Consider the following 25,742-nt stretch of genomic DNA (forward strand, 5'->3'; position numbering starts at 1 on the left):
AACAGAGTCAAAGTGAAAAGAAAGAGAGGGACAGTGGAGAGAAACCAACTCTACTTCCTTTCCACCTAACTCAGAGGCAGAGAAAAAGGAAACGGAGACAATTCCTGTTCACCGTAACTCAGAGTTACGGTGGAAAGGAATAGAGTCCAGTTTCTTTTTGTCTAACTCGGAGCTAGAGGGGAAGGAAACAGAGTTGGAGAGAAAAGAAACCGAGGGAGAGTGGAGAGAAACCGACTCTATTTCTTTTCTGTCTAACTCAGAGGCAGAGAGAAAGGAAACTGAGACAATTCCTGTTCACCGTAACTCGGAGTTACGGTGGAAAGGAAGCAAGTCCAGTTGCTTTCTGTCTAACTCAGAGCTAGAGGGAAAGGAAACAGAGTTGGAGAGAAAAGAAACAGAAAAATAGAGTGAGCAACAGTGACACAGACTCAGAGAAAGTTAGAAAGAGATTGAAAAGCAAGAAATAGAACAAAAATAATGACTACACCACACCAAAAACACAAGAGCCAGGGGGGAGAAGGGGGAGGGGGATGAAAGTTTATTCACCTTTATTTACTGAATTTATTTACACTACAGCAAAACACAGAGAAACTGGAGACAAATACATTACAATACAATCCATGTACACACTGAAAAATTCCTAATTCACATACAGAGTAATACAGCAAAACACAGCAGCAAATGCAAATACTGAACAATACAAGCCAAATATGTATTAACAGAAAATAACTATTTCTACAGTTCTGGAAAGGTCAATACATGCTGTTTCATTATTACTGCTATGCCAAACCACAAGGAGCACACAGAAAACACAATACTCATTCACCACAGAAGCCGGCTTCAGCTCGCACACGTACGCACCTTCACTCTCCTCTCCACCGCCCCGTTATAATCCTGCTGTCGGTGGTCCTCGGGAACGTGGCTCCCGGGAGCCTGAAAACCAGCCTGCCTGACGAAAACCTCGGTCCGGGGCCGGTCCGTGCCCAAACTTTGGCGACGACTGTCGCCTCGCAGACCGGCCGGGACCGAGGAAAAAAAACCCCAGCTGGGAGGGAAAAAAAAAAAACCCCCCCAGCTGGGGATTTTTTATTCTAAATTTAAAAGTGAATTGCAAGTCCTGAAAAGCAAAAGCAATACATATGAGGTTAGAACCACTCCACACACACACGCACACCCCCCTCCTACCCCACGGGAACTCGGTTCCCGGGGGGCCTCGAATTCAGCCTGCCTGACGAAAACCTCGGTCCGGGGCCGGTCCGTGCCCAAACTTTGGCGATGACTGTCGCCTCGCAGACCGGCCGGGACCGAGGAAAAAAAACCCCAGCTGGGAGGGAAAAAAAAAAAACCCCCCCAGCTGGGGATTTTTTATTCTAAATTTAAAAGTGAATTGCAAGTCCTGAAAAGCAAAAGCAATACATATGAGGTTAGAACCACTCCACACACACACGCACACCCCCCTCCTACCCCACGGGAACTCGGTTCCCGGGGGGCCTCGAATTCAGCCTGCCTGACGAAAACCTCGGTCCGGGGCCGGTCCGTGCCCAAACTTTGGCGACGACTGTCGCCTCGCAGACCGGCCGGGACCGAGGAAAAAAAACCCCAGCTGGGAGGGAAAAAAAAAAAACCCCCCCAGCTGGGGATTTTTTATTCTAAATTTAAAAGTGAATTGCAAGTCCTGAAAAGCAAAAGCAATACATATGAGGTTAGAACCACTCCACACACACACGCACACCCCCCTCCTACCCCACGGGAACTCGGTTCCCGGGGGGCCTCGAATTCAGCCTGCCTGACGAAAACCTCGGTCCGGGGCCGGTCCGTGCCCAAACTTTGGCGATGACTGTCGCCTCGCAGACCGGCCGGGACCGAGGAAAAAAAACCCCAGCTGGGAGGGAAAAAAAAAAACCCCCCCCAGCTGGGGATTTTTTATTCTAAATTTAAAAGTGAATTGCAAGTCCTGAAAAGCAAAAGCAATACATATGAGGTTAGAACCACTCCACACACACACACACACACACACACCCCCCTCCTACCCCACGGGAACTCGGTTCCCGGGGGGCCTCAAATTCAGCCTGCCTGACGAAAACCTCGGTCCGGGGCCGGTCCGTGCCCAAACTTTGGCGATGACTGTCGCCTCGCAGACCGGCCGGGACCGAGGAAAAAAAACCCCAGCTGGGAGGGAAAAAAAAAAAACCCCCCCAGCTGGGGATTTTTTATTCTAAATTTAAAAGTGAATTGCAAGTCCTGGAAAGCAAAAGCAATACATATGAGGTTAGAACCCCTCCACACACACACACACACCCCCCCCTCCTTCCCCACGGGAACTCGGTTCCCGGGGGGCCTCGAATTCAGCCTGCCTGACGAAAACCTCGGTCCGGGGCCGGTCCGTGCCCAAACTTTGGCGATGACTGTCGCCTCGCAGACCGGCCGGGACCGAGGAAAAAAAACCCCAGCTGGGAGGGAAAAAAAAAAAACCCCCCCAGCTGGGGATTTTTTATTCTAAATTTAAAAGTGAATAGTAATTCCTGAAAAGCAAAAGCCATATATACGAGGTTAGAACCAATCGACACACATGCACACAAGCAGACCCTGACCCACCGACTCTCACAGACAGACACACTCTGACACGCAGCAGGAGACTAACTCGCACAGTGACCGCAACCCTTATTTGAAACACTCTGCTGAACAAAATGCCCTGAGATATCTTCTCACTGCTGCTTCTCAACATCAAACGGTAGATCCTCAGAAAATAGGCATCAGAGACCTGCAAGACAACACAAGGTGGTCAGTGAGGAATTCTATGGTAGCTATGACTCAGCCACCCTCTAGGCCCACATATTTTCTACACAAAAACCTGATAGAAAAAAGGACCTGTAACCTTTTATAATTGTTCCACCTAACTCTAACTATGTGCCAGGGCAGGGCAGCTCCAAACCAATGCAGTTAAAGTTAAGTTACAGAGGCAGGCACAATGCAGTTAAGGAAAGTTAAGTTACAGAGGCAGGCACAATGCAGTTAAGGTAAGTTAAGTTACAAAGGCAGGCACAATGCAGGTAACGTAAGTTAAGTTACAGAGGCAGGCACAATGCAGTTAAGTTAAGTTACAGAGGCAGGCACAATGCAGTTAGTTTTACAGAGGCAGGCACAATGCAGTTAAGTTAAATTACAGAGGCAGGCACAATGCAGTTAAGTTACAGAGGCAGGCACAATGCAGTTAAGGTAAGTTAAGTTACAGAGGCAGGCACAATGCAGTTAAGGTAAGTTAAGTTACAGAGGCAGGCACAATGCAGTTAAGGTAAGTTAAGTTACAGAGGCAGGCACAATGCAGTTAAGGTAAGTTAAGTTACAGAGGCAGGCACAATGCAGTTAAGGTAAGTTAAGTTACAGAGGCAGGCACAATGCAGTTAAGGTAAGTTAAGTTACAGAGGCAGGCACAATGCAGTTAAGGTAAGTTAAGTTACAGAGGCAGGCACAATGCAGTTAAGGTAAGTTAAGTTACAGAGGCAGGCACAATGCAGTTAGTTTTACAGAGGCAGGCACAATGCAGTTAAGTTAAGTTACAGAGGCAGGCACAATGCAGTTAAGTTACAGAGGCAGGCACAATGCAGTTAAGTTACAGAGGCAGGCACAATGCAGTTAAGTTACAGAGGCAGGCACAATGCACTTAGTTTTACAGAGGTAGGCACGGTACAAGGCAGTCGCAGGCGATGTCTGCCGGGCGAACGTGGCGATAGCTTCGGATGCGAAGGCCGGTTCCTCGGACAAAAAAATCCACGACGACGTCGAGAGGCTGAGATGGCTGATGACTTGAAACACGAGAGAACGACAACATGGATTGGAACTGCCCTGCCCGGCAAAAGCTCTGGGGAGCTTGCAAAGAAACCCTCTCCTTTGGCTTCAGAGGGGCCTATCCCACTACAGCCCTGTCCTCTAATTTAACTTCAAAATGCCAACTCACCTGCTCATCTCTGCTCCTTGCCGTGCTCGGGGCAACGCCGAATCCTGCAAAGACAGAAAAGAAAAAAGCACTCTGAGTTACTGTCACAATGCACAAGGTGGAATTCCCGATGTGGTTCCTTTATTCCATCTGGGACTACAAAAGCTTGTCAGCCAACCAGGGACTGAAACAGAAGAAAAACCACTCAGTCCCACCTCTCGTACCCAAAGATCCCCTGTAAAGTTCTGAAGACAGAGCCCTCAAACGAGTGTGGGGTGCTTTGCCCTGAGGCATGTGCTGTTTTTAACAAATTCGAGTCACCTCCCTTGCTTTCTAGACACTGCTCACCGGCGTGGCAGGCTAGGGGCGGCTGAGGCGAAACGTCTTTCCCCTGATAATGACTGCACGATAAACCTGCAACCCCTTCTGTCTCTCAGAATCCTGTCCGTGACACCGATTCGTGTCAGGATCCACAAGGTGGGATTTGTGATGTGATTCTCTCATTCTATCTTAGAGAACTAAAGATTAGCAGCAAACCAGGGACTTTAAACAGAAAAACCTCTCAGTCCCACTTCTCATACTCAAAGATCCCCTGTAAAGTTCTGAAGACAGAGCCCTCAAATGAGTGTGGGGTGCTTTGCCCTGAGGCATGTGCTATTTTTAAAAAATTCGAGTCACCTCCCTTGCTTTCTAGACACTGCTCACCGGCGTGGCAGGCTAGGGGCGGCTGAGGCGAAACGTCTTTCCCCTGATAATGACTGCACGATAAACCTGCAACCCCTTCTGTCTCTCAGAATCCTGTCCGTGACACCGATTCGTGTCAGGATCCGCAAGGTGGGATTTGTGATGTGGTTCTCTCATTCTATCTTAGAGGTGAAGATTAGCAGCAAACCAGGGACTTTAAACAGAAAAACCACTCAGTCCCACTTCTCATACTCAAAGATCCCCTGTAAAGTTCTGAAGACAGAGCCCTCAAATGAGTGTGGGGTGCTTTGCCCTGAGGCATGTGCTATTTTTAAAAAATTCGAGTCACCTCCCTTGCTTTCTAGACACTGCTCACCGGCGTGGCAGGCTAGGGGCGGCTGAGGCGAAACGTTTTTCCCCTGATAATGACTGCACGATAAACCTGCAACCCCTTCTGTCTCTCAGAATCCTGTCCGTGACACCGATGTGTGTCAGGATCCGCAAGGTGGCATCTGTGATGTGGTTCTTTCATTCTATCTTAGAGAACTAAAGACTAGCAGCAAACCAGGGACTTAAACACCAAGACACACAGAGAGCTTGCACCCACCTGTCCTCCAGTATGTGTCAGGATCCGCAAGGTGGGATCTGTGATGTGGTTCTTTCATTCTATCTTAGAGAACTAAAGACTAGCAGCAAACCAGGGACTTAAACACCAAAACACACACAGAGCTTGCACCCACCTGTCCTCCAGTATCCTTGGCTGGGATATCTTGCAAGTAGACCACCTAAAATAAAAAAAACAAGGGATAAAAGTTATAGCAGAAACTGAGACCCCAGCAAGAACAACTGCTTCTCTCCACCAACCGAGGCTCACCTTCGCAATCCTTCACCTTCTCTGCTGCTATCCGGCTTTACTTCCTAGAAATAAAGACAAAGAGCCGAGCTGTAACACAGTGACCGGTTCCAGCCCCGCTGCAAAGAAAAACCGTGACTGACCTTCTCAGGGGGACCCCCATCATCTGGGATAGCTGCTCTGCCACGACGTCAAACCGTCTGCATCTGAAAGAAAGTTAGGAAAAAAGTCAAAGTGCTGCAGGGTAACTTCACAGCTCCAAACACCTTCTGCCAACATAAGAATACCACCTAGACTCCAACCACGGCCCGTACTACAAGTCTCCGATTACAAGTGCCCAGGACGTGTCCTTAAACGCCTACAACCGGACTGGGCGGCAGGGCAGAGCAGCTCCGGACCGAATACCCCCAGACACCCGTGACACGTGAGACGAGGGGACGTGACAGGGAGGGAAAAATCCCTGAGACAAGAAAGTCCTCACGAGGACCGAGAGAATGCTGAACGAGATGACCGAGGAGGGACCCGAGGCGAGCCTGCCGGGCTCGGATGACCCTGGAGGAAAAAGACGCTAACGGAACAACTATTTTCCAAGAACCGCAGAGACGGATGCCTGAGAATCCTGTGGCTGGAAGCCTCTGCCTGCCTTTGAATCGGCACAAGTCCTTATCCACTGTAAAGAGACATTGCTGCATATAGCTGTTGACACAGCTGAGAACGAGACCTAAAAAGATCACGTGCTTCTGAAGACAGATGCGATTCTGACACGTGTCCGACCTCCCGAATCGAAGCTTCGCCGGCGTCGGGCCGAGGAACGCAAAGACGGGAGATGAACGGAAGGACCCCAGGGTTTCTCATAAGCCCCTGGGAGGGCTAAGGCAAGAGACACATTACACGAGATGCACAGAAGGCACAGAAGACACAGAAGGCACGAGAGACAAGTGACAACACACCCTGGGACTGCTCTGCCCTGCCCGCCTCAGCATTGCGAACCAAAGTGAGGCTTTCCCTCACTGGGGCCTATGGGGTCATTTCCAGAACCTCCCCATCCCCAAAGCTCACTCAAAAACCCAAACCGATCTCAGTCCCGACCGCCGCCCTGCTTTGATCCCCTCTGTGGGCTCCACTTATCTCTCAGAGGGCTGAAGATGTGAGTCACGGCGAGAGGCCGGTCGGGAGCCAAACAAAGCCACCTCGCTGTCTGGGAAGTTCTTCTCTCACCGGGCTGTTGTCTCAGACAAGTATCATCACCTATGATAAAGAAAACCAAATATAAGTGCACTATCTTACTATCATATTCACCAAAACCCAACTCCTACTCACCGTCTCTTAGGAACTCCCAGGTCCTCGGGCCTCACGCTTCAGCCATGCTCCGAGGCGGACGCCGTCGTCGCAGGGTTCGCCTAGGATAAACGGAGAGGAGGCGATGTAGCGTCGCTAAAAGTTGAGCGCGCCCTCGCCGCTCCTTCCGACTCGCCGCGACTCCTCGACCGCACCTAAAAGGGTACCGGGACCGCACCGACACGTGGATGAGGTCGAGGCTTCGTCACGGACTCCGGTAATATTTGCTGGGGCTCACCAGCAAATGAGTGAAGCAAACCGGGTCTCTTGGCAGGTCAGTGAGGGGGCCTCAGCACAGCATGAGGAGGCAGCCTAAAACACACAAACAAGCAGGGATGCTTGGAGTTGCACCAGAAACTGAGACCCCAGCAGGAACAACGGCTGCTCTTCACCAACCGAGGCTCACCTTCCACCTGCTTCGCCCTCCCTGCTGCTTTCCGGCTTTACTTCCTAGAAACAAAGACAAAGAGCAGAGATGTAACACAGTGACCGGTTCCAGCCCCGCTGCAAAGAAAAACCGTGACCGACCTTCGCAGGGGGACCCCCATCATCTGGGATAGCTGCTCTGCCACGACGTCAAACCGTCTGCATCTGAAAGAAAGTTAAGAAAAAAGTCAAAGTGCTGCAGGGTAACTTCACAGCTCCAAACACCTTCTGCCAACATAAGAATACCACCTAGACTCCAACTACAGCCCGTACTACAAGTCTCCGATTACAAGTGCCCGAGACTTGTCCTTAAACACCTACAACCAGGCTGGGCGGCAGGGCAGAGCAGCTCCGGACCGAATGCCCCCAGACACCCGTGACACGTGAGACGAGGGGACGTGACAGGGAGAGAAAAATCCCTGAGACAAGAAAGTCCTCACGAGGACCGAGAGAATGCTGAACGAGATGACCTAGGAGGGACCCGAGGCGAGCCTGCCGGGCTCGGATGACCCTGGAGGAAAAAGACGCTAAAGGAACAACTTTTTCCAAGAACCGCAGAGACGGATGCCCGAGAATCCTGTGGCTGGAAGCCTCTGCCTGCCTTTGAATCGGCACAAGTCCTTATCCACTGTAAAGAAACATTGCTGCACATAGCTGTCAACACAGCTGAGAATGAGACCTAAAGAAACATATGATCACGTGCTTCTAAAGACTGATGTGATTCTGATGCGTGTCCGAGCTCCCGAATCGAAGCTTTGCCGGCGTCGGACCGAGGAACGCGAAGATGGGAGATGAACGGAAGGACCTGGGGTTTCTTATAAGCTCCTGGAAGAGCTAAGGCAAGAGAAACATTACACGAGATGCACAGAAGATACAGAAAGCACAAGAGACAAGTGACAACCCACCCTGGGACTGCTCTGCCCTGCCCACCTCAGCATCGTTAGCTAAAGTGAGGCTCTCCCTCACTGTGGCCCCAGAGGCCATTTCTCAAACCTTCCCCCCTGCATAGCTGACTCAAAACCCCTAACCGGTGTGAATCCTACCCCACCGCCCTGTTTTTATCCCCTCTGTGACCACAGCCCTTGTCTTATCTCTCTGAAGTGAATCTGTGTGAGGGGACGATCCGCTGCTAAGGAAAGCTGCTGCGGGGGCGGTTCCCTTTTGTGTTATGATGAATCTGCTGAGAGAATCTGAAGTATCGCACTTGATATGACCTAGAACTTCTGGAAATTGCAATCCTCCTAAAAAAAAATCCAAGGAGAAGAGTCATTATAGAAGCATCTTATTGCCCCTGAACCCCCAACCCAAAATCAAGAAATTAAATACTCCCTGTATTCTATATTGCTTTCTTCAAGGTGGTTTCAAAACTTCTGTTGCTTCAAATGCCCAAAAAGATGCCTGCTCTTAGCAGGCTGAAGCAAACTGAAAGAGCCTCTTCACCAAAATGAGAGAGGAGCTCTTTACCCCTGCTGATTCCCCTGGAGGGAATAATGCCCCTTAGCACAGCCTGGGGTTAATATACCCCTAATTGGGCCCGCCTCTTTTTCCCACGATGCCTGGGAAAGGGGAGGCGGCAAATCCCACCGGGTATAAAGGCCCTCAAAGGGACTGTAGCTGTTTGGCTTCTCTGAGTTAAATTTGAGGTAAGGAGCTCTGCACAGAAGAAAACTCTGAGAAAAAACAGTGTTTTCTTTTTTGCTACAATTACTCAGAACAATGAAGCAAAGGAGAAAAAAAAGGTAAGAAGAAAAACTTTGTGTTTCAGCAGTGTTGCCAGTTAAGTTGGATAATTTATGGACTTCCATAATTATTTTTCAGTGATTACTAAGTAGCATTCCACCTGTGGTTAATTAGGGTGGAGAAGAATAGTATTGATTTGAATGGTCTCTCATAGGGACCTTTAATCAGGGCTCTCTATGTTATAAATGAAAATAAGAAAAAGAATGGACTCCCAGGTGGCATTACCATTACATACCTGCTGGCCTCGCCCCCGTTGGAGATATTTGGTGCCGGGGTGTGGGTAAAAGTGCCCTGAAATGCAGCTTTAAACCCTTGAAATGCTGGAAAAGGCAACACTTAAAATGACCAAATGGGACAGCTAACTCCATTTAAACAGAGGCAGTGGTAAAGAAATGGCTTCTCCCTTTTAATTTAAACCCTGCAGATATTGGGGAAAAGAGTGGTTTTCCTTGCGTTAAACCTCTCTGGTGATGGAAAAGGGGGCATTTTCCCCTTAATTCAGATCCATAGAAAAGCATCATCCATGCTTTCCCTTTCCACTTAAAGTACCTCCCCCATTTGTATTATCCTGAGGTTTATCCTTTTGCCCCCTTACACCCCTGCACGGGAGCACTCCTGGCATTCCCCGGGGAATTGCTGAGGTGCAGCGGGAATTTGGCGGCCGGGCAGCTGCCGGGGAGCGGCAGAGCCGTGCAGAGGCGGGGCGGGCTGTGCCGGGCCGGCAGGCGGGAGCCCCGGAGCTGTGTCGGTCCCGGCCGCTCTACCCGCTCCGGGCGCGGGGCTCGGGCACGGCCGGGGAGCGGCAGAGCCGTGCTGAGGCGAGCCGAGCTGTGCCGGGCCGGCAGGCGGGAGCCACGGAGCTGTGTCGGTCCCGACCGCTCTGCCCGCTCCGGGCGTGGGGCTCGGGCACGGCCGGGGAGCGGCAGAGCCGTGCGGAGGCGGGGCGGGCTGTGCCGGGCCGGCAGGCGGGAGCCCCGGAGCTGTGTCGGTCCCGGCCGTTCTGCCCGCTCCTGGCGCGGCGCTCGGGCACGGCCGGGGCCCCTTCGGGCCGGTCCCGGTGCCGCTGGGCGGGCCGGGCTCTCCCGGGCCGGGGCCGCCCCCGCCCGCCGGAGGAGCCGCTTTCCTGCCGGGAGCCGCGCTCCGTCCGGGGCCGGGAGCGCGGGGCCGCCCCCGGGTGCCGAGTGCCGCCGCTGCGGCAATTTTTTTGTATTCACTAATCGACCAGAAGTTATTTTTAAAAAGTAAAAAAGGGATTTTTTGTTGTCTGTGTGAGATAATAGACTTGAGAGAGAATTTGGGTGAGGCGGTATTGTATATAGATTTTATGTTCGAAGATTTTTTTTTTTTTTTTTAGTTTTGAAGTTAGAGAATTTATGTTTGGGCATAAAGCAAACATAGGGGATATTCTGATATAATGTAATTTTAGGACATTTGATTTTTTGTTGCTTATACTTGGTTGAATGCTCCAAGTAATGTATTTTAATTGTAGATATACTTTTATGTAGAAACAGTTAAATATAGTCGTCGTAATATTTAGTAAGTAGAGGTGGTTTTTACTCAATATTTATTGCATTATTTATTTACTTTATTCAGTATTAGATTTTTTGGTGGTACATGGTGTATTTTTTTATTGTGTTGTATAGTATGTGAAATTTGGTTTTTGAGTAAAGATAATTTGATGAATGGGTTTCTTTGTATTTTAGGTAAAATCAATTAAAATAGATTTTGATCTGTATTATTGGGATTTTAGTTTTGTTTATGGTATGTAGGGGTTCAAATTGGGTATTGTTTGTTTGGTTCGCCGAGTTTTGGGTGTTAATTAGGTGGCTTTTGTTAGATGCAGTTGTTAATGATCTGAAGTTTCTTATCTAGTGGTTTTAAGGTGATTTTTAGTAATTGATTGTTTTGTTTTGTTTGTAGTGGCGTATATTACCGGATCTCTTTTTCTTATTTCATGTTGTGTTTTTCAGTTTGGGTGTTGATGATACGTTGAGATTTCTTTATGTTGCGGTGTTTATTATTAGTATTATTTTTGGGGACATGGGCATTCATACAGTGGATTTCTATAGGTATTATGGGGGGGATGGTGATATTTTTCAATTTCTTAGTAGTTTAGATGGATATTTTTTGTTTTTAATTAGCTTTAATTTTTTTTTTTTTAATGGAGTATCAGTAACTACCTACATATTTGTTTAAAGGTAGAGCTTTGGGGATTTTTTTAGTGATGTTTAGCGTTAGTTGAATGGTCTGGAGTTTTGTGACTTGGCCTGATTATTTTTTAATACTTTGTGTGATTTGTTGCATGGAGTCCCATAGGGTTGCTATTTATTTATGTTTAATTTTTGTGGTGTGACAAGAACTGTTAGTGAAAGAGCATAGTATCTTTTTTGTGGTACTTGATTGTAGGGTGGAGTTTTTTTAGCTTGTGTTACTTGTTTTGTTTTTTGGGTTTTTTTCGTTAGTGAGATGAAAGTTTTTATTTTAGGGTTAATTTTTTAATGATTTTAAAGGCTTTAGGGCACTTTGCACTTTTGATATGAGTGCACTGTGGTGAGAATATTTTGTTTGTTTTATGCGGTATTGATGGAGTGGATTGAGGGAATATTTGTTTTCAAGATAATTCTAGTATAGGTAATTGAGGTGTTAGGATGCGTTGTGTTTCAGTGTTGAATCTTCTTGAGGTAGTTTGGGTTTTTTCATACGATAAGATTTTTTCTCTTACTTGGTGGAGGTATTGTGATTTTATTGATGACATTGGTGGGAATTTGATGCTGCTTGTTTATGCTGCTTGTTTTCTGGTTATTTTATTTTTAGGAATGGGATTTTTGCAGTTGGACTGGAAGAATTCACTTTATTTCAAAACATACTAGTTTAATCATGTAAAGGTTCCCATATTAACTTGTCAGTGTTTTAGATTTTTTTTCTCCTTTAGGTTTCCCAGAATTTACTGTTAATTTAACAATCAAGCAGGGATGGCACCTCATTCTTGAAAAGATGGCTATGGAAAAACCTGTGTCTAACAACACGTACCTGACAGAAGGCAACAATTTTGCTGTTATTACAGGGCCAAATACGAGTGGCAAATCGACGCTGGCATGGATCTGCTGGAGGAGAGGAGTTTCTGGTGGGCTCCCACTGGCATCTGATGGAGTGACGGTGAGAGCATCTCATAGGGTCTGGGGGAGCACCTGGATGCACTTGGATGTGAAGCGTTGCTCAGAGGAGATGTTGACGGACAAACCATTTTGCCAGGAAGTAGCACTTGAACGGGTGAGCCAGTGTGGATTTGCAGGGCTGATCTTTCTCCTTTTGCCTTTGGATTTCATCTTGGCAGTCCCTCCTAGTGCCCCCAGTCTGTCCCAAGAGCTTGTAGAAAAAAAAAAGCTGAGCAAACAGTAAAAATAAGGGGTACAGGTAAGGTACACTACAAGTGTACCCCATCCCTAACCCAAACCTTAAACAGCAGCCCTAACAGTGCTCCCGTTTCCTTGAGACAGCTGCAGGCAGGAACCCTAAAGCAGCAGAGTGCCAGAACCCACGAGAGGTGCAGGCAGTTCCCTGGTGCTAGGGCTAGCCAGGAAGAGATAGTGGGGGGACGATCCACAGGGTTGGGGAAACAGGGGGTTTCCCGCCCCGCCCCACCCTGGGCTCTCTGTCCCTCCGCAGCCGGGGATTGCTCCCACCCCTCCTCGAGGCGGCGGTTGGTAAGGCTTCGTGCCTGGCCTCCGCAAAGAGTTCGGCTCTGTCAGCCTCTGCCCTGTCTCAGGGCCAAACTTAGGTAGGGTAGGGAGCAACTGTGGATTGCCTAGTCCGGGCTAAGGGACATCTCTTGGGGCCTATGGATAAGGAGCATCCCCGGTTGCAAGCGTAGGGTTGTAAGTTTATAGGGTTCAGCGGGGCAGTTTGGCAGTTACACAGAGAGGCTGAGGGAGAGCTTCAAAGGTAAAAGGCTCGAGGGCTGGAGACAAACAGTGAAAATAAAAGGGGTACAGGTTGGGATATAAGGTAGAGTACAGGACTATTCAAACCCGAAACAGCAGCCCTAACAGTGCTCCCGTTTCCCTGAGGCAGCTGCAGGCAGGAACCCTAAAGCAGCAGAGTGCCAGAACCCACGAGAGGTGCAGGCAGTACCCCTGGTGCTAGGGCTAGCCAGGAAGAGATAGTGGGGGGACGATCCACAGGGTTGGGGAAACAGGGGGTTTCCCGCCCCGCCCCACCCTGGGCTCTCTGTCCCTCCGCAGCCGGGGATTGCTCCCACCCCTCCTCGAGGCGGCGGTTGGTAAGGCTTCGTGCCTGGCCTCCGCAAAGAGTTCGGCTCTGTCAGCCTCTGCCCTGTCTCAGGGCCAAACTTAGGTAGGGTAGGGAGCAACTGTGGATTGCCTGGTCCGGGCTAAGGGACATCTCTTGGGGCCTATGGATAAGGAGCATCCCCGGTTGCAAGCGTAGGGTTGTAAGTTTATAGGGTTCAGCGGGGCAGTTTGGCAGTTACACAGAGAGGCTGAGGGAGAGCTTCAAAGGTAAAAGGCTCGAGGGCTGGAGACAAACAGTGAAAATAAAAGGGGTACAGGTTGGGATATAAGGTAGAGTACAGGACTATTCAAACCCGAAACAGCAGCCCTAACAGTGCTCCCGTTTCCCTGAGGCAGCTGCAGGCAGGAACCCTAAAGCAGCAGAGTGCCAGAACCCACGAGAGGTGCAGGCAGTACCCCTGGTGCTAGGGCTAGCCAGGAAGAGATAGTGGGGGGACGATCCACAGGGTTGGGGAAACAGGGGGTTTCCCGCCCCGCCCCACCCTGGGCTCTCTGTCCCTCCGCAGCCGGGGATTGCTCCCACCCCTCCTCGAGGCGGCGGTTGGTAAGGCTTCGTGCCTGGCCTCCGCAAAGAGTTCGGCTCTGTCAGCCTCTGCCCTGTCTCAGGGCCAAACTTAGGTAGGGTAGGGAGCAACTGTGGATTGCCTGGTCCGGGCTAAGGGACATCTCTTGGGGCCTATGGATAAGGAGCATCCCCGGTTGCAAGCGTAGGGTTGTAAGTTTGTAGGGTTCAGTGGGGCAGCTTGGCAGTGACACGGAGAGGCTGAGGGAGGGCTTCAAAGGTAAAAGGCTTGAGGAGTAGAGATAAACAATTAGAATAAGGGGTACAGGATGGGATATAAGGTAGAGTACAAGTGTTCCCCACTGTGAACCCCAACTCTGAACAGCAGCTCTCACAGCACCCTTATTTCTCTGAAACAGCTGCAGGCAGGAAACCTAAAGCAGGAGAGTGCCAGAACCCTGGAGAGGTGCAGGCAGTAAACCTTGTACTAGGGCCATTTCAGAAGAGATAGCATTTGTGTACAGCCCACTGCTGTGGGATAACTGAGGGTTTCCTGACCCGGCCTGCCCTGGACTCCCTGTCCCTCCACAACTGGGGAGCTACTAACCCCTCATCAAGGTGGTGGTCATTCAGTTCCACACCAATACTGCCCTGAAGAGTTTGGCTCTGCAAGCCTGAGCATCCTAGCAGGACTGAAGCATACAGCCCCAGGACCTGGGCATTCCCAGGAGACGGTGAGTGCTGCGTTTTCGTAGATGTGCTGAGAAGATCTCACATTGATATTTGGATGTCTTTATTGTAGCTGACAAGGAGAAAACAGCATGGTGATGGCAGGAACTCGGCAGACGGCGAGGCGGCATTCCTTGGCAGCCCGTGTGGACTCTCACCCCCCGGACGTCCGAGAGCTAACTCAAAGGCTACGATCCGCAGAGGGGGGATGGAAGCGGGGTGCCGGGCTGGGACTCGTGGCCAGGAAGTTTTGAGTCTGCTTTGGACGTAGCGAGGTTCAAGAAGTGGCCCTTTAGGCCGCCTCAAGGGAAAGCCTCACTTTGGCTCCCAATGCTGAGGTGCACAGGGCAGAGCGGTCCGGGGATGTGTCGGGTCACTTGTCTGTCGTGCCTTTTGTGCACCTCGTGTCGTATGTGTCTTGCCTTAGCCCTTCCAGGAGGTTACAGGAAACCCTGGCGTCACTCTTAACATCTCTGATCTCTGGGTTCCTCGGCCAGGCGCTGACACTTTCAGAGCTGTGCTTTGGGACCTCTCAGAGGCCTTGGAATCCCATCTCTGTTTTTAAGCGTCCGATCGGGTGTCTTTTGTGGTCTTGTTCTGAGCTGTGGCCACAGCCGTGCGCCGCAAGGATCCATTGTAGCGGGCTAGGACTTGTCCGAATGCAAGGACAGACAGAGAATTGTGGCCGTAGGATTCTCGGGCATCCGTATTTGCGCTTCTCGGGATAAGTCATCGTGTCAGCATCTTCTTTCTCTGGGGTTGTCCCAGCCTTATCAGCTCGCCATCATTCTCACCTGGGTCATCTTGTTCCGCATTCTCTGGGTCCTTGCGGCCATTCTTCTGGCCCGGAGTTTTGTCTCCCTGTTGTGTCCCCTTGTCTGTTGTCTTGTGTGTCACGGGTGTCTGGGTGTATTTGGGTCGGAGCTGCTCTGCCCTGCTGCATAGGCTGGCTGTAGGTGTAAATGGACAAATCCTGGGTAGCTGTAATTAGGGATTTGTAATTAGAGATCTGTAATGTAGAATGCAGTTGGAGTCTAGATAGTATGCCTAGATTGACAGAAGATGTCAGGAGCTGTGAAGTTATCCTGCAGCACTTTGAGTTGTGTCTTTGCTTTCTTTCAGATGCGGATGGATGAAATCCGTGGCAGAGGGCCCCATCCAGGGTAAGGGTGTTCCCGCGAGAAGGTGAGTCACGGTTTGTCTTTGCAGGGGACCTGGAACCGGTCACTGTGTGACAGCTCTGTTCTTTGTTGTTATTTTTAGGATGTAAAGCCAGCTATCCACGGTCAGGGCGAAGTCGGCAAGGTGAGCAGTGAGGGGTGGAGAGAAGCGGTTGTTATTGCTGAGGTCTCAGTTTCAGCTGCAACTCCAAGCATCCCTTCTCCTTTGCGTGCTTTAGGCGGTCCAGGCACCTTTTACCGAGACCCCCTCGCCGACTGGCCGGCAGGCCTGGTTCGCCGCTCCCGTGAGCCCTGCGGAAGCGTTAAGGGACCGCGTGCTGAAGCCTTGGCGTTTTCCACGTGACGGTGCCATCCGGGCAGCCTTTAGCAACAGCCGAGGGGTTGCCGTGAGTTGGGGATGTCGGGAGGAGGAGCGAGGGCCCGCTCGAGTTTCGGCAGTGACAGATCACCTTGTCTCCTCCTAACGCAGGCGTGCCCCGCAATGATGGCATCTGGCTCCGGGCGTGGCCGAAGCGTGCGGCCCTGGGATGCGGGCGTTCTCGAGAGACCGTGAGTAGCAGACTTGTCAGGGTTTGCCCGATGTTCTGCTAAGATCCTGGGATGACGTTCTGTTCTTTTTCGTGTAGCTCATCAAGAGAAAACAGCATGGTGACGGCAGGAACTGGGCAGACGACGAGACGGCATTCCTTGGCAGCCCGTGTGGACTCTCACCCCCCGGGCGTCCGAGAGCTAACTCAAAGGCTACGATCCGCAGAGGGGGGATGGAAGCGGGGTGCCGGGCTGGGACTCGTGGCCAGGAAGTTTTGAGTCTGCTTTGGACGTAGCGAGGTTCAAGAAGTGGCCCTTTAGGCCGCCTCAAGGGAAAGCCTCACTTTGGCTCCCAATGCTGAGGTGCACAGGGCAGAGCGGTCCGGGGATGTGTCGGGTCACTTGTCTGTCGTGCCTTTTGTGCACCTCGTGTCGTATGTGTCTTGCCTTAGCCCTTCCAGGAGGTTACAGGAAACCCTGGCGTCACTCTTAACATCTCTGATCTCTTGGTTCCTCGGCCTGGCGCTGACACTGTCAGAGCTGTGCCTCGGGACCTCTCAGAGGCCTTGGAATCCCATCTCTGTTTTTAAGCGTCCGATCGGGTGTCTTTTGAGGTCTTGTTCTGAGCTGTGGCCACAGCCGTGCGCCGCAAGGATCCATTGTAGCGGGCTAGGACTTGTCCGAATGCAAGGACAGACAGAGAATTGTGGCCGTAGGATTCTCGGGCATCCGTATTGGCGCTTCTCGGGATAAGTCATCCTGTCAGCATCTTCTTTCTCTGGGGTTGTCCCAGCCTTATCAGCTCGCCATCATTCTCACCTGGGTCATCTTGTTCCGCATTCTCTGGGTCCTTGCGGCCATTCTTCTGGCCCGGAGTTTTGTCTCCCTGTTGTGTCCCCTTGTCTGTTGTCTTGTGTGTCACGGGTGTCTGGGTGTATTTGGGTCGGAGCTGCTCTGCCCTGCTGCATAGGCTGGCTGTAGGTGTAAATGGACAAATCCTGGGTAGCTGTAATTAGGGATTTGTAATTAGAGATCTGTAATGTAGAATGCAGTTGGAGTCTAGATAGTATGCCTAGATTGACAGAAGATGTCAGGAGCTGTGAAGTTATCCTGCAGCACTTTGAGTTGTGTCTTTGCTTTCTTTCAGATGCGGATGGATGAAATCCGTGGCAGAGGGCCCCATCCAGGGTAAGGGTGTTCCCGCGAGAAGGTGAGTCACGGTTTGTCTTTGCAGAGGACCTGGAACCGGTCACTGTGTGACAGCTCTGTTCTTTGTTGTTATTTTTAGGATGTAAAGCCAGCTATCCACGGTCAGGGCGAAGTCGGCAAGGTGAGCAGTGAGGGGTGGAGAGAAGCGGTTGTTATTGCTGAGGTCTCAGTTTCAGCTGCATCTCCAAGCATCCCTTCTCCTTTGCGTGCTTTAGGCGGTCCAGGCACCTTTTACCGAGACCCCCTCGCCGACTGGCCGGCAGGCCTGGTTCGCCGCTCCCGTGAGCCCTGCGGAAGCGTTAAGGGACCGCGTGCTGAAGCCTTGGCGTTTTCCACGTGACGGTGCCATCCGGGCAGCCTTTAGCAACAGCCGAGGGGTTGCCGTGAGTTGGGGATGTCGGGAGGAGGAGCGAGGGCCCGCTCGAGTTTCAGCAGTGACAGATCACCTTGTCTCCTCCTAACGCAGGCGTGCCCCGCGATGATGGCATCTGGCTCCGGGCGTGGCCGAAGCGTGCGGCCCTGGGATGCGGGCGTTCTCGAGAGACCGTGAGTAGCAGACTTGTCAGGGTTTGCCCGATGTTCTGCTAAGATCCTGGGATGACGTTCTGTTCTTTTTCGTGTAGCTCATCAAGAGACAGCAGCATGGTGACGGCAGGAACTGGGCAGACGACGAGACGGCATTCCTTGGCAGCCCGTGTGGACTCTCACCCCCCCGGGCGTCCGAGAGCTAACTCAAAGGCTACAATCCGCAGAGGGGGGATGGAAGCGGGGTGCCGGGCTGGGACTCGTGGCCAGGAAGTTTTGAGTCTGCTTTGGACGTAGCGAGGTTCAAGAAGTGGCCCTTTAGGCCGCCTCAAGGGAAAGCCTCACTTTGGCTCCCAATGCTGAGGTGCACAGGGCAGAGCGGTCCGGGGATGTGTCGGGTCACTTGTCTGTCGTGCCTTTTGTGCACCTCGTGTCGTATGTGTCTTGCCTTAGCCCTTCCAGGAGGTTACAGGAAACCCTGGCGTCACTCTTAACATCTCTGATCTCTGGGTTCCTCGGCCAGGCGCTGACACTTTCAGAGCTGTGCTTCGGGACCTCTCAGAGGCCTTGGAATCCCATCTCTGTTTTTAAGCGTCCGATCGAGTGTCTTTTGAGGTCTTGTTCTGAGCTGTGGCCACAGCCGTGCGCCGCAAGGATCCATTGTAGCGGGCTAGGACTTGTCCGAATGCAAGGACAGACAGAGAATTGTGGCCGTAGGATTCTCGGGCATCCGTATTTGCGCTTCTCGGGATAAGTCATCGTGTCAGCATCTTCTTTCTCTGGGGTTGTCCCAGCCTTATCAGCTCGCCATCATTCTCACCTGGGTCATCTTGTTCCGCATTCTCTGGGTCCTTGCGGCCATTCTTCTGGCCCGGAGTTTTGTCTCCCTGTTGTGTCCCCTTGTCTGTTGTCTTGTGTGTCACGGGTGTCTGGGTGTATTTGGGTCGGAGCTGCTCTGCCCTGCTGCAGAGGCTGGCCTATGGTCAGCTGCCATGGGAGAGGCTTCATATTAAACCAACTGCTGAATGATTTAATTAGTCTGGTACCTACGGCTTCTGATCATTTGCTTTGTACAAATGCATTTCAACAGTTTGCTGTGCTGTAAGCATCTCATAGCTGCTACTCTTGAGAACTTTGTTTTAGAAATTAGTTAAAAGGCATCTTTCCAGTTTAAAGCCTAGGCTATGTCCAAGCCTTGACTTTACCTGGATAGAGAATTTACCAATAAACCCAGAAGTTTTCTGCATCGAAATAATATTCAGGTCAATCTGACTTGGCAATTAGTGAATTAATATAGCAGCTGGATTTTACAGTGGGCTTGGAAAATTGTTATCCGGACATGATTTTCCAATCTTCCATTGATTTATCAGCTGTGGCAAACTCTGGGATGGGAGTATATATTTAGAATATTCAGTAATTCATATTACAGATAATTTAGATAAGTTTAGTATCGCATAATATCAATTATGCATCTTTTTAATAAGTTTTTGATTTCTGTAAAAATGTTATTTCCTATATGTATACATATGCGTGTTTTACTTTGATGGTTTTTCGTTGTCAGAACAAGACAGCAGATATTTTACCTTTGTTTACAAGAGAGGGGGAGGAAACAGAGGTTGCAGTTCAGAAGCATGGAAACATGATGTACGTATTTTAGATTTTGGAAAAAATGCAAAGATTGTATATCTATTACAAATAATTCTTGAACAGTCCTTTTTAAACAAGTCTGTTACAAAGCAAATTATCAAGTACTGTTCTAACAGTAGTCAAGCAAAGTTGAGAGAGAATTCTTTGATTCTGGTCAAAAGTTCAGAAGCAAGATTAAAAATTCATTTCAGTTAATAATTTGGAGTAAAGTCTATGTTTGTGTATTCACAGGTTCAAAACAGAAGTAACTTCCTAGCGAAGAACATGGAAACTCATCAGCTGCAGAGACAAACAGACAGCCCAAAGAGCAGAAGAGCGAGCACGCAGATGTGAACCGTATCAAAACCACAGCTGACAGCTGAACAACTTTGATCCCACATGCCAGAGCAATGAACTTTGTGTTTCATGTGAAAGAGTGGGAAAATTGATATTGTAAAACCTCACTTGTTAAATAAAGCATGGTGTGAGCTGTGTCAAGATTCAGAATCCTGCATGAGAGATAAAGTCCTGGAATATGAAGGTGAATCAGTATCACCCTTGAGCTGTATCATTTTGTTGATCACTTTGTGATGTGATGTCACCTGCATCACTTCTTTTAGTTAACTCAAAAGAAAGTATACCTTATCTCAGTGAAAATAGTTTTTTGTATAATATTCAATTTTTCTTTTTATTTATCACGGTCTAAAAAAAGAGGCAACATCTTAGTGTAACCTTATATCAATCTTAGTCACACCTGATTGTGAAGAGTTTGACTCATGAAATTTCAGATAGAGATTTATAACAACTCAGCTTTCAATTCAAGTAGCTTCAGCAGAAACTTTAAAGCAATTAGACAAATTAAGCTACTGGTTAAGTAAGCAACCTAGATCTATTTCTCTAGCTTTGAGTGGTTAGTTAACTGATGTTCAAAACTGGAGGCAGAGTGCTCTGTAGAGCAGAGCAGCAGTTCTGTTGTTGGTGCGTAGGGCATGAGTGAAGGAGAAATAACCCTTTGCGAAAATTAATCAAAGAAAAGGTTTGGGTTGATATTTTTCTTTTTTTTCAAATAGAGGGGCAAATGTTGGAGTCTGGAATACAGAGTGCATGCCCTTGTTTCTGATACTTAGTTATAAGATCCAGAAAAACACTGAATTTCATATTATATGAAATTCATGACCATGTTTTCATGGTGATACATGAAAACAAATATTAAAGTTAGATAAAAAAAGCTAAAAGTGCAAATGTGTAGATAGTTTTTTTAAATCACTGGGTGAGAAAGTTAGTTTAGAGAACTGGAGACAAGATGGAGGATTTACAGTGTTGTCTCTTGTCTCTTCTTTCTTCTTCATGTTCTTCTCCTGGAGGTTTTTGGGTAGTAGTAAGTGATTGGATAGAGAATGCCGTAGTGCATCACAGAGGAGATGGGTCATTGGGTCAGTAAGAAAAATAATATATGTGTCTATTGTTAATTGGGTAAAAATAGGCATAAAGATGAAAGAACTGCGTATTTCAGGGCCATTCTGTGCATCAGACACAAAGTGTGCCGCAAGGCCTTGTTTGTACTGTCAGAAGAAAGAAATGTACCAGATTGCAAAGATTAACCTTGTGCAGCCAGCCTGGAGAAGTTCTGTGATGACCTTTTAATAAACACGAGAAACAAGATTCTAACGAGCTTGGGAGTTTTCTTCAAATCATAAGAACTGAGATAAGCAGGGCTCCCCACGAGGGAGGATCCCAAAAGATTTCAATCCAAAGGAGGCTGAGAGATCCAAGAATAAAAACAAAAATACAGAAGAGATGCAGCAGAAACAGAGAAACAGAAAAAGGATTTTTTAGAGAAAAGTTACCAGCGGCACTTGCTGTGCTCATTGTGAAAAGTTGCCAGTCCTCAGGTGACTGCAATCTGCCTACCTTCCTCGACAGCATCGGTGGCTAAAAAAACTTACTCAAGTTTAAGCCTCCCTGAGAGGCTGTGGATTATCTTTCCTGCTCCTTGCAGGGAAGCCACGTCTTCTCTGTGACCAAATGAAGTCCCTCCTTCTGAGATGAACACCAGGCTCTGGGCCACCTAAAACTGTGCCCATCTTAACCTACGAGAGAAAGATTGACACTTTAAAACTTGGGAGCGTCACTGTTCACGCTGAAAAGCCAGAATGCACCATCTCCGGCTAAGGCACAGAATCGCTCCAGTTGCAGACACAAATTTTTAAGAACAGATTGGAAGTAGCTCAAGACACTTATTGCAACATTTAGATCTTGGGTGGCCTCTGCCATGCAACAGAAACTGGAGTACCAAATCTTTCTAGGCAAAAATTCCTCTCCTTGACCAAATCAATCCTCAACTGGCACGTGGCAGCTGAACTTTACACCCACGTGTGGTGCTAAATACAAGAAGAAATTGGAGTTTCCTTCACTGAAATGAGGGCAACAGAGATCTGTCACTCACAACCAGTCAGGCACACCTCGGCAGACTCTGTTAGCTCATGTCAGGCAGGGAGAAGGTGCACGAGGAACGCGTGTGTTCGCCTCGACGCGAGCGGAAGCGTCGCTCACCTGTACCTTCCAACGTGCCTTGCAGCGCACGGCCAGGAATGCACTAATGAATTATTTGTTATGGGGAAGAAATAGACTGTTAAGGTCTTTACCTTCATCTGTGTGCAGTATTCCTTGAGCTGAGTCCTTTCTGCCTCGTCGGTGGATTGAAGGTATTTCTTCCTAGACTCGTCTCCCACCACGCGGAGGCGTTTAGCGAACGCCAGGCTCGGACGGGTCTGTCGGAACAGGAGCAGAGTCAGAAAAAGGAGCTAAAAATGAGTAGGTGGAAACAGTTTCAGACACACAGCACTTCCAGGATGTAGTTACTTCTGGTACATCTATGCAGTAATGAGAAGCAATGATTTCGAACCTTTTATCCCAGCTTTAATAGGTTATTCCTAATTATCACCATTTTTATAACCAGCGCTCGCCTCCCCCTGCAATACACAGGCACAGGGAGGACACTGCAGTTATTTACGCAACAGAACAAGTAACATACCAAATTAAACACCCAGCACTGTACTTCACGTCTGGAAACAAAAACTGGGCACACACTTCAGTGTGCAAAACACCAGTAAGAATAAAACCTGCTTTAAATATATTAGGCATCTAGCCACACGCCTACGAAATTCAGTGCAGCAGTGACAAAAGAAGGAATTATTTCCTTAAGGCCGTGTCCCCGCTCAAGCCCGGCCGTGTCACTTTACACACTTAACTCTCTTTCACCCCTCCCTGCTATTTACAGACAGCGCCCCGCTCACTCCCTCCCCAGGCATCTGCGGTGCTCAAAAGCAGAAACTCTGTATCCGTGTGCACTAACGTCCATCATTTTTTACATTTCCATTTTTTTCTTTACATTTGACTTCATCCCCAACAGTTGTCTAAGGAATACTGTTATTAAATCTTTGTTTCTCTTGGTACACCGTGAGAACTTGGTGTGGCTCTGTATGTGTGGCTTTGGCCACGCTTGTGGACATGTAAAGTCAGTACTTGGAGTCTTCTGGACACATAATGGGCAAAGTGTGTCGGAGGGCCCCAGTGGATAAATTGCTGTTCTGTACATCTGTAGTGGTGCTGAGTTTTCCTTTGGTTAAGGAGACCTTAACCACGTTCACTGTGGGGAAAGCTGATGGACTCCTGACTGCAGGGCTGGGGTGATGGTGCTGCCTTCTGCATGCCTTTCCTTTGTGGACACAAACCAGTGGAAAAGCAAGGCCCTGAAGCAACCGGGATCCTCCTGAGAGGGCCGCTCCATTCCAGCAGCAGTGCTGAACACACTCCCTCTCCTCTCCCAGTCCTGGCCAGCGCTACAGCATGCAGGGGGAGCTGCCTGGGGAAAATGGAATCTTGGCCCTGCTCCACCAGGTACCAACCTCTTCCTCTGCTAGACAATGTGCCTTCACACAAAAGACGAGTCCCCAAAGGATAGGCCTTGCAGGCTCTTGCCTTGGAGTGGGAGCAGCTCCACCCTGCTTTTATTCTGGTGGCAGCTTGCTTAATCCCAAGGTAGAGACTGGTGCTCCCAGGGTGAGCAGTCCCGGTGGAATGGCCAGGCCTCCCAGCCCTGCAGTTTAAAAAGGAGCACAGACACACAGAGAGAACCATGGACAGGTGAGAAAGAAATGCTCCGTGAGGCGAGGCTGGCTTGAACAGCTGCATCCTGGGCATTGCCTTGTTGTCTCACATCACCCAACTCTGCAGCCAAGAGGCCCCTGTGGTCTGTAGTACCCGCTTGGTGCACGTGGGACCGCTCGGGGAAGCCGGCCAGAGCAGGACGTACTGGGGACCCGGGTGCAGCAGCCACGTAGAAATGCTGTGAGGTCCAGAGACACCGAGCGGTATGGCCAGCCCAGGTCACAGCCACGCTTGAAGGGGAGCGGGAGCTGAGAGTATGGGATGGGGTCATACTTTGTTCCAAGGCAGGTAAATTCCCCATCATTTTTCCTTGTTATTTTGAACTCTAACAGCATCAAACACTTTGTGCTTCTCTGCGTTTAACATACAGTTTTCCAGTGAGTTGGCTGCTCACGGTTTTTCTCTGTTTCACCACAAAATTGGTTGTAAGATCTTTTGGATCAAATCCCAACATCTCCCTTTACTCGTGGATTAGGAAGGAAAATGTTGAAATAGGCCTATAAAATACCTGTGAAAAAAAATCAAAAATAGTTGGGGGGGGGGGTGAGTTTTTAAAATGCAGGTAATCAGATTTCACTCCAATGAACTTCACTGTTCAGTGAAATGGTATGATAATGTAATAAATATAGTTATGAATAAAAATTCGTAAAGACCTAAATAAATATATCTGTAGTTATAATAACATGAGAGAATATAAAATATAGTGTGGCCAAAGATTCCTCCCTAGGTCCAGCCGCAAACATCCATTTTAGAGATAACAATTCTAGCCGGTGCCCATCAACCTAAAAGAATAAGCAGGACACGGGCCATCAGGCTGGACAAAGAAAAAGCCCAGCCGAGATATTCTTCGGCTCCAACACCGGAGCCAACCGCTCCGTCCTGATGGCCCAAACCAAGATGAAATCAAGGAACACCCAAGACCTTTTTACATATGAGGAGACTCTGCCCCACTGTCTATTGATTCAGTTTGCCGGTTCCAGGAAATCCATTCAACTGACGATCAAGACGCTTTGTTGAACAGTGACTGCTCGGAGTTTTGGCCTCAGGGCACAAAACCCCTATAAAAACCCTGGACATTCTACCCTTCGTGTGGATTTGGGTAAATCTGTACCTCTGGTATAGACCCCTGTCCACCCAGCGCTGCGCTGATCTATTTTATTGTGGTTTTTTTCTCCCGTTTGTGATTGAAATTGTTTTATAATAAATCGCTGTCTATATTAATCATATTTTGCCGTTGCATTTATAACAATAATGAAATCATCACATATACACACACACAATATAACCGTAATACATCTACTAGACACATCTCAATTATATACTTGATTATATAATGGCTTACACAATTCATAAACTATGGGCCAAAAATCATATTCCAAAGATCAATTCTTGTCCCTTGCCAATACCTACCGTAAAAACCAGAACAACTCCACAGGCTTTTGGTTTCTGCACCCAGCCCTCCCAGGGAATTTCCTGGCAGCTCGGGGTCCCCTCTGGGGAAGGGTACCCAGCACGAGCCCTCCCCATTCCCCGCTCACCTTGCTCCTCCAGCACAGTGTGTGCCTCCCTCTGGCGGGGAACTTGGCGTGCCCCAAGGGACACGGGAGCCCCCCAGTCTCCACCCCGTCCCCCTCAGCCTTTGCTCTTCACCCCCAAAGAAGGCAGAGAACAACTCCAACTGCCCTGGACAGCAGCACCTTGCTTTATTGGAACTCTGTCCAGGTATAGACCCCTCCCAATAAGGAGCTCTGCTGCAAAAAGAAAGGGGGACAGGTCCCAGAAATCCCTCCCCGAAACCCCAGGCACAGGCCAGTGGCAGAAAGAGGGAGTGGTGGCAAAGAGGACACAGGAACGGCTCGGCACGGCAGGGTGCTGCACGGCCCGGCTCGCTTCGGCTCGGCTCGCCCCGGCCCGCTACAGCTCGGCCAGGCCCGCCCCGCTTCGGCTCGGCCCAGCCCGCCCCGCTTTGGCTCGGCCCGCCCCGGCC

General features: G+C 49.3%; 1 protein-coding gene and 4 long non-coding RNA genes across 6 annotated transcripts; 2 read left to right on the forward strand and 3 right to left on the reverse strand.

The window, feature by feature from the left end:
- Positions 1-2,592: 2,592 nt before the first annotated feature.
- Positions 2,593-5,704, reverse strand: LOC147647516 (uncharacterized). The gene is made up of 5 exons (XR_015281476.1): positions 5,615-5,704; positions 5,493-5,536; positions 5,359-5,403; positions 3,956-3,999; positions 2,593-2,761 (listed from the first exon to the last, which is right to left on the reverse strand). It is a non-coding gene; the product is annotated as an uncharacterized LOC147647516 (long non-coding RNA).
- An 840-nt stretch (positions 5,705-6,544) lies between these two features.
- On the reverse strand, positions 6,545-12,270 carry LOC111945676 (uncharacterized). Its single transcript, XM_086871590.1, has 8 exons — positions 12,006-12,270; positions 9,211-9,295; positions 8,440-8,476; positions 7,338-7,400; positions 7,216-7,259; positions 6,965-7,121; positions 6,792-6,871; positions 6,545-6,719 (listed from the first exon to the last, which is right to left on the reverse strand). The coding sequence occupies exons 1-5, from the start codon at positions 12,144-12,146 to the stop codon at positions 7,253-7,255; spliced, it is 333 nt and encodes a 110-aa protein (XP_086727716.1). The 5' UTR covers positions 12,147-12,270; the 3' UTR covers positions 6,545-6,719; positions 6,792-6,871; positions 6,965-7,121; positions 7,216-7,252.
- Positions 8,855-15,176, forward strand: LOC111942819 (uncharacterized). The gene is made up of 3 exons (XR_015281479.1): positions 8,855-8,974; positions 12,040-12,131; positions 14,590-15,176. It is a non-coding gene; the product is annotated as an uncharacterized LOC111942819 (long non-coding RNA).
- An 18-nt stretch (positions 15,177-15,194) lies between these two features.
- Positions 15,195-20,083, forward strand: LOC111943096 (uncharacterized). 2 transcript variants are annotated; one of them, XR_015281477.1, is made up of 10 exons: positions 15,195-15,701; positions 15,780-15,821; positions 15,916-16,083; positions 16,167-16,246; positions 16,324-17,435; positions 17,514-17,555; positions 17,650-17,817; positions 17,901-17,980; positions 18,058-19,603; positions 19,838-20,083. It is a non-coding gene; the product is annotated as an uncharacterized LOC111943096 (long non-coding RNA). The 2 variants fall into 2 exon arrangements; XR_015281478.1 differs by having other exon boundaries at positions 15,450-15,701; positions 16,324-17,413.
- Positions 20,084-20,136: 53 nt separating this feature from the next.
- Positions 20,137-24,908, reverse strand: LOC147647517 (uncharacterized). Its single transcript, XR_015281480.1, has 3 exons — positions 23,494-24,908; positions 22,231-22,356; positions 20,137-21,675 (listed from the first exon to the last, which is right to left on the reverse strand). It is a non-coding gene; the product is annotated as an uncharacterized LOC147647517 (long non-coding RNA).
- Between the last annotated feature and the right edge of the window lie 834 nt (positions 24,909-25,742).

Source organism: Cyanistes caeruleus, chromosome 36, assembly GCF_971803275.1.
Source record: "Cyanistes caeruleus chromosome 36, bCyaCae1.hap1.1, whole genome shotgun sequence".
Classification (NCBI taxonomy): domain Eukaryota; kingdom Metazoa; phylum Chordata; class Aves; order Passeriformes; family Paridae; genus Cyanistes; species Cyanistes caeruleus.

Bases quoted from the DNA above. Each gene is read 5' to 3' on its own strand.
- LOC111945676 (XM_086871590.1), bottom strand. From the start codon at position 12,146: ATGAGATGCTCTCACCGTCACTCCATCAGATGCCAGTGGGAGCCCACC. The intron at 9,296-12,005 runs GTACGTGTTGTT...TGCCTTTTCCAG, and splicing joins AAATTGTTGCCTTCTGTCAG to CATTTCAAGGGTTTAAAGCT. The intron at 7,401-8,439 runs GTGCGATACTTC...ACTTTCTTTCAG, and splicing joins GAAGTTCTAGGTCATATCAA to ATGCAGACGGTTTGACGTCG.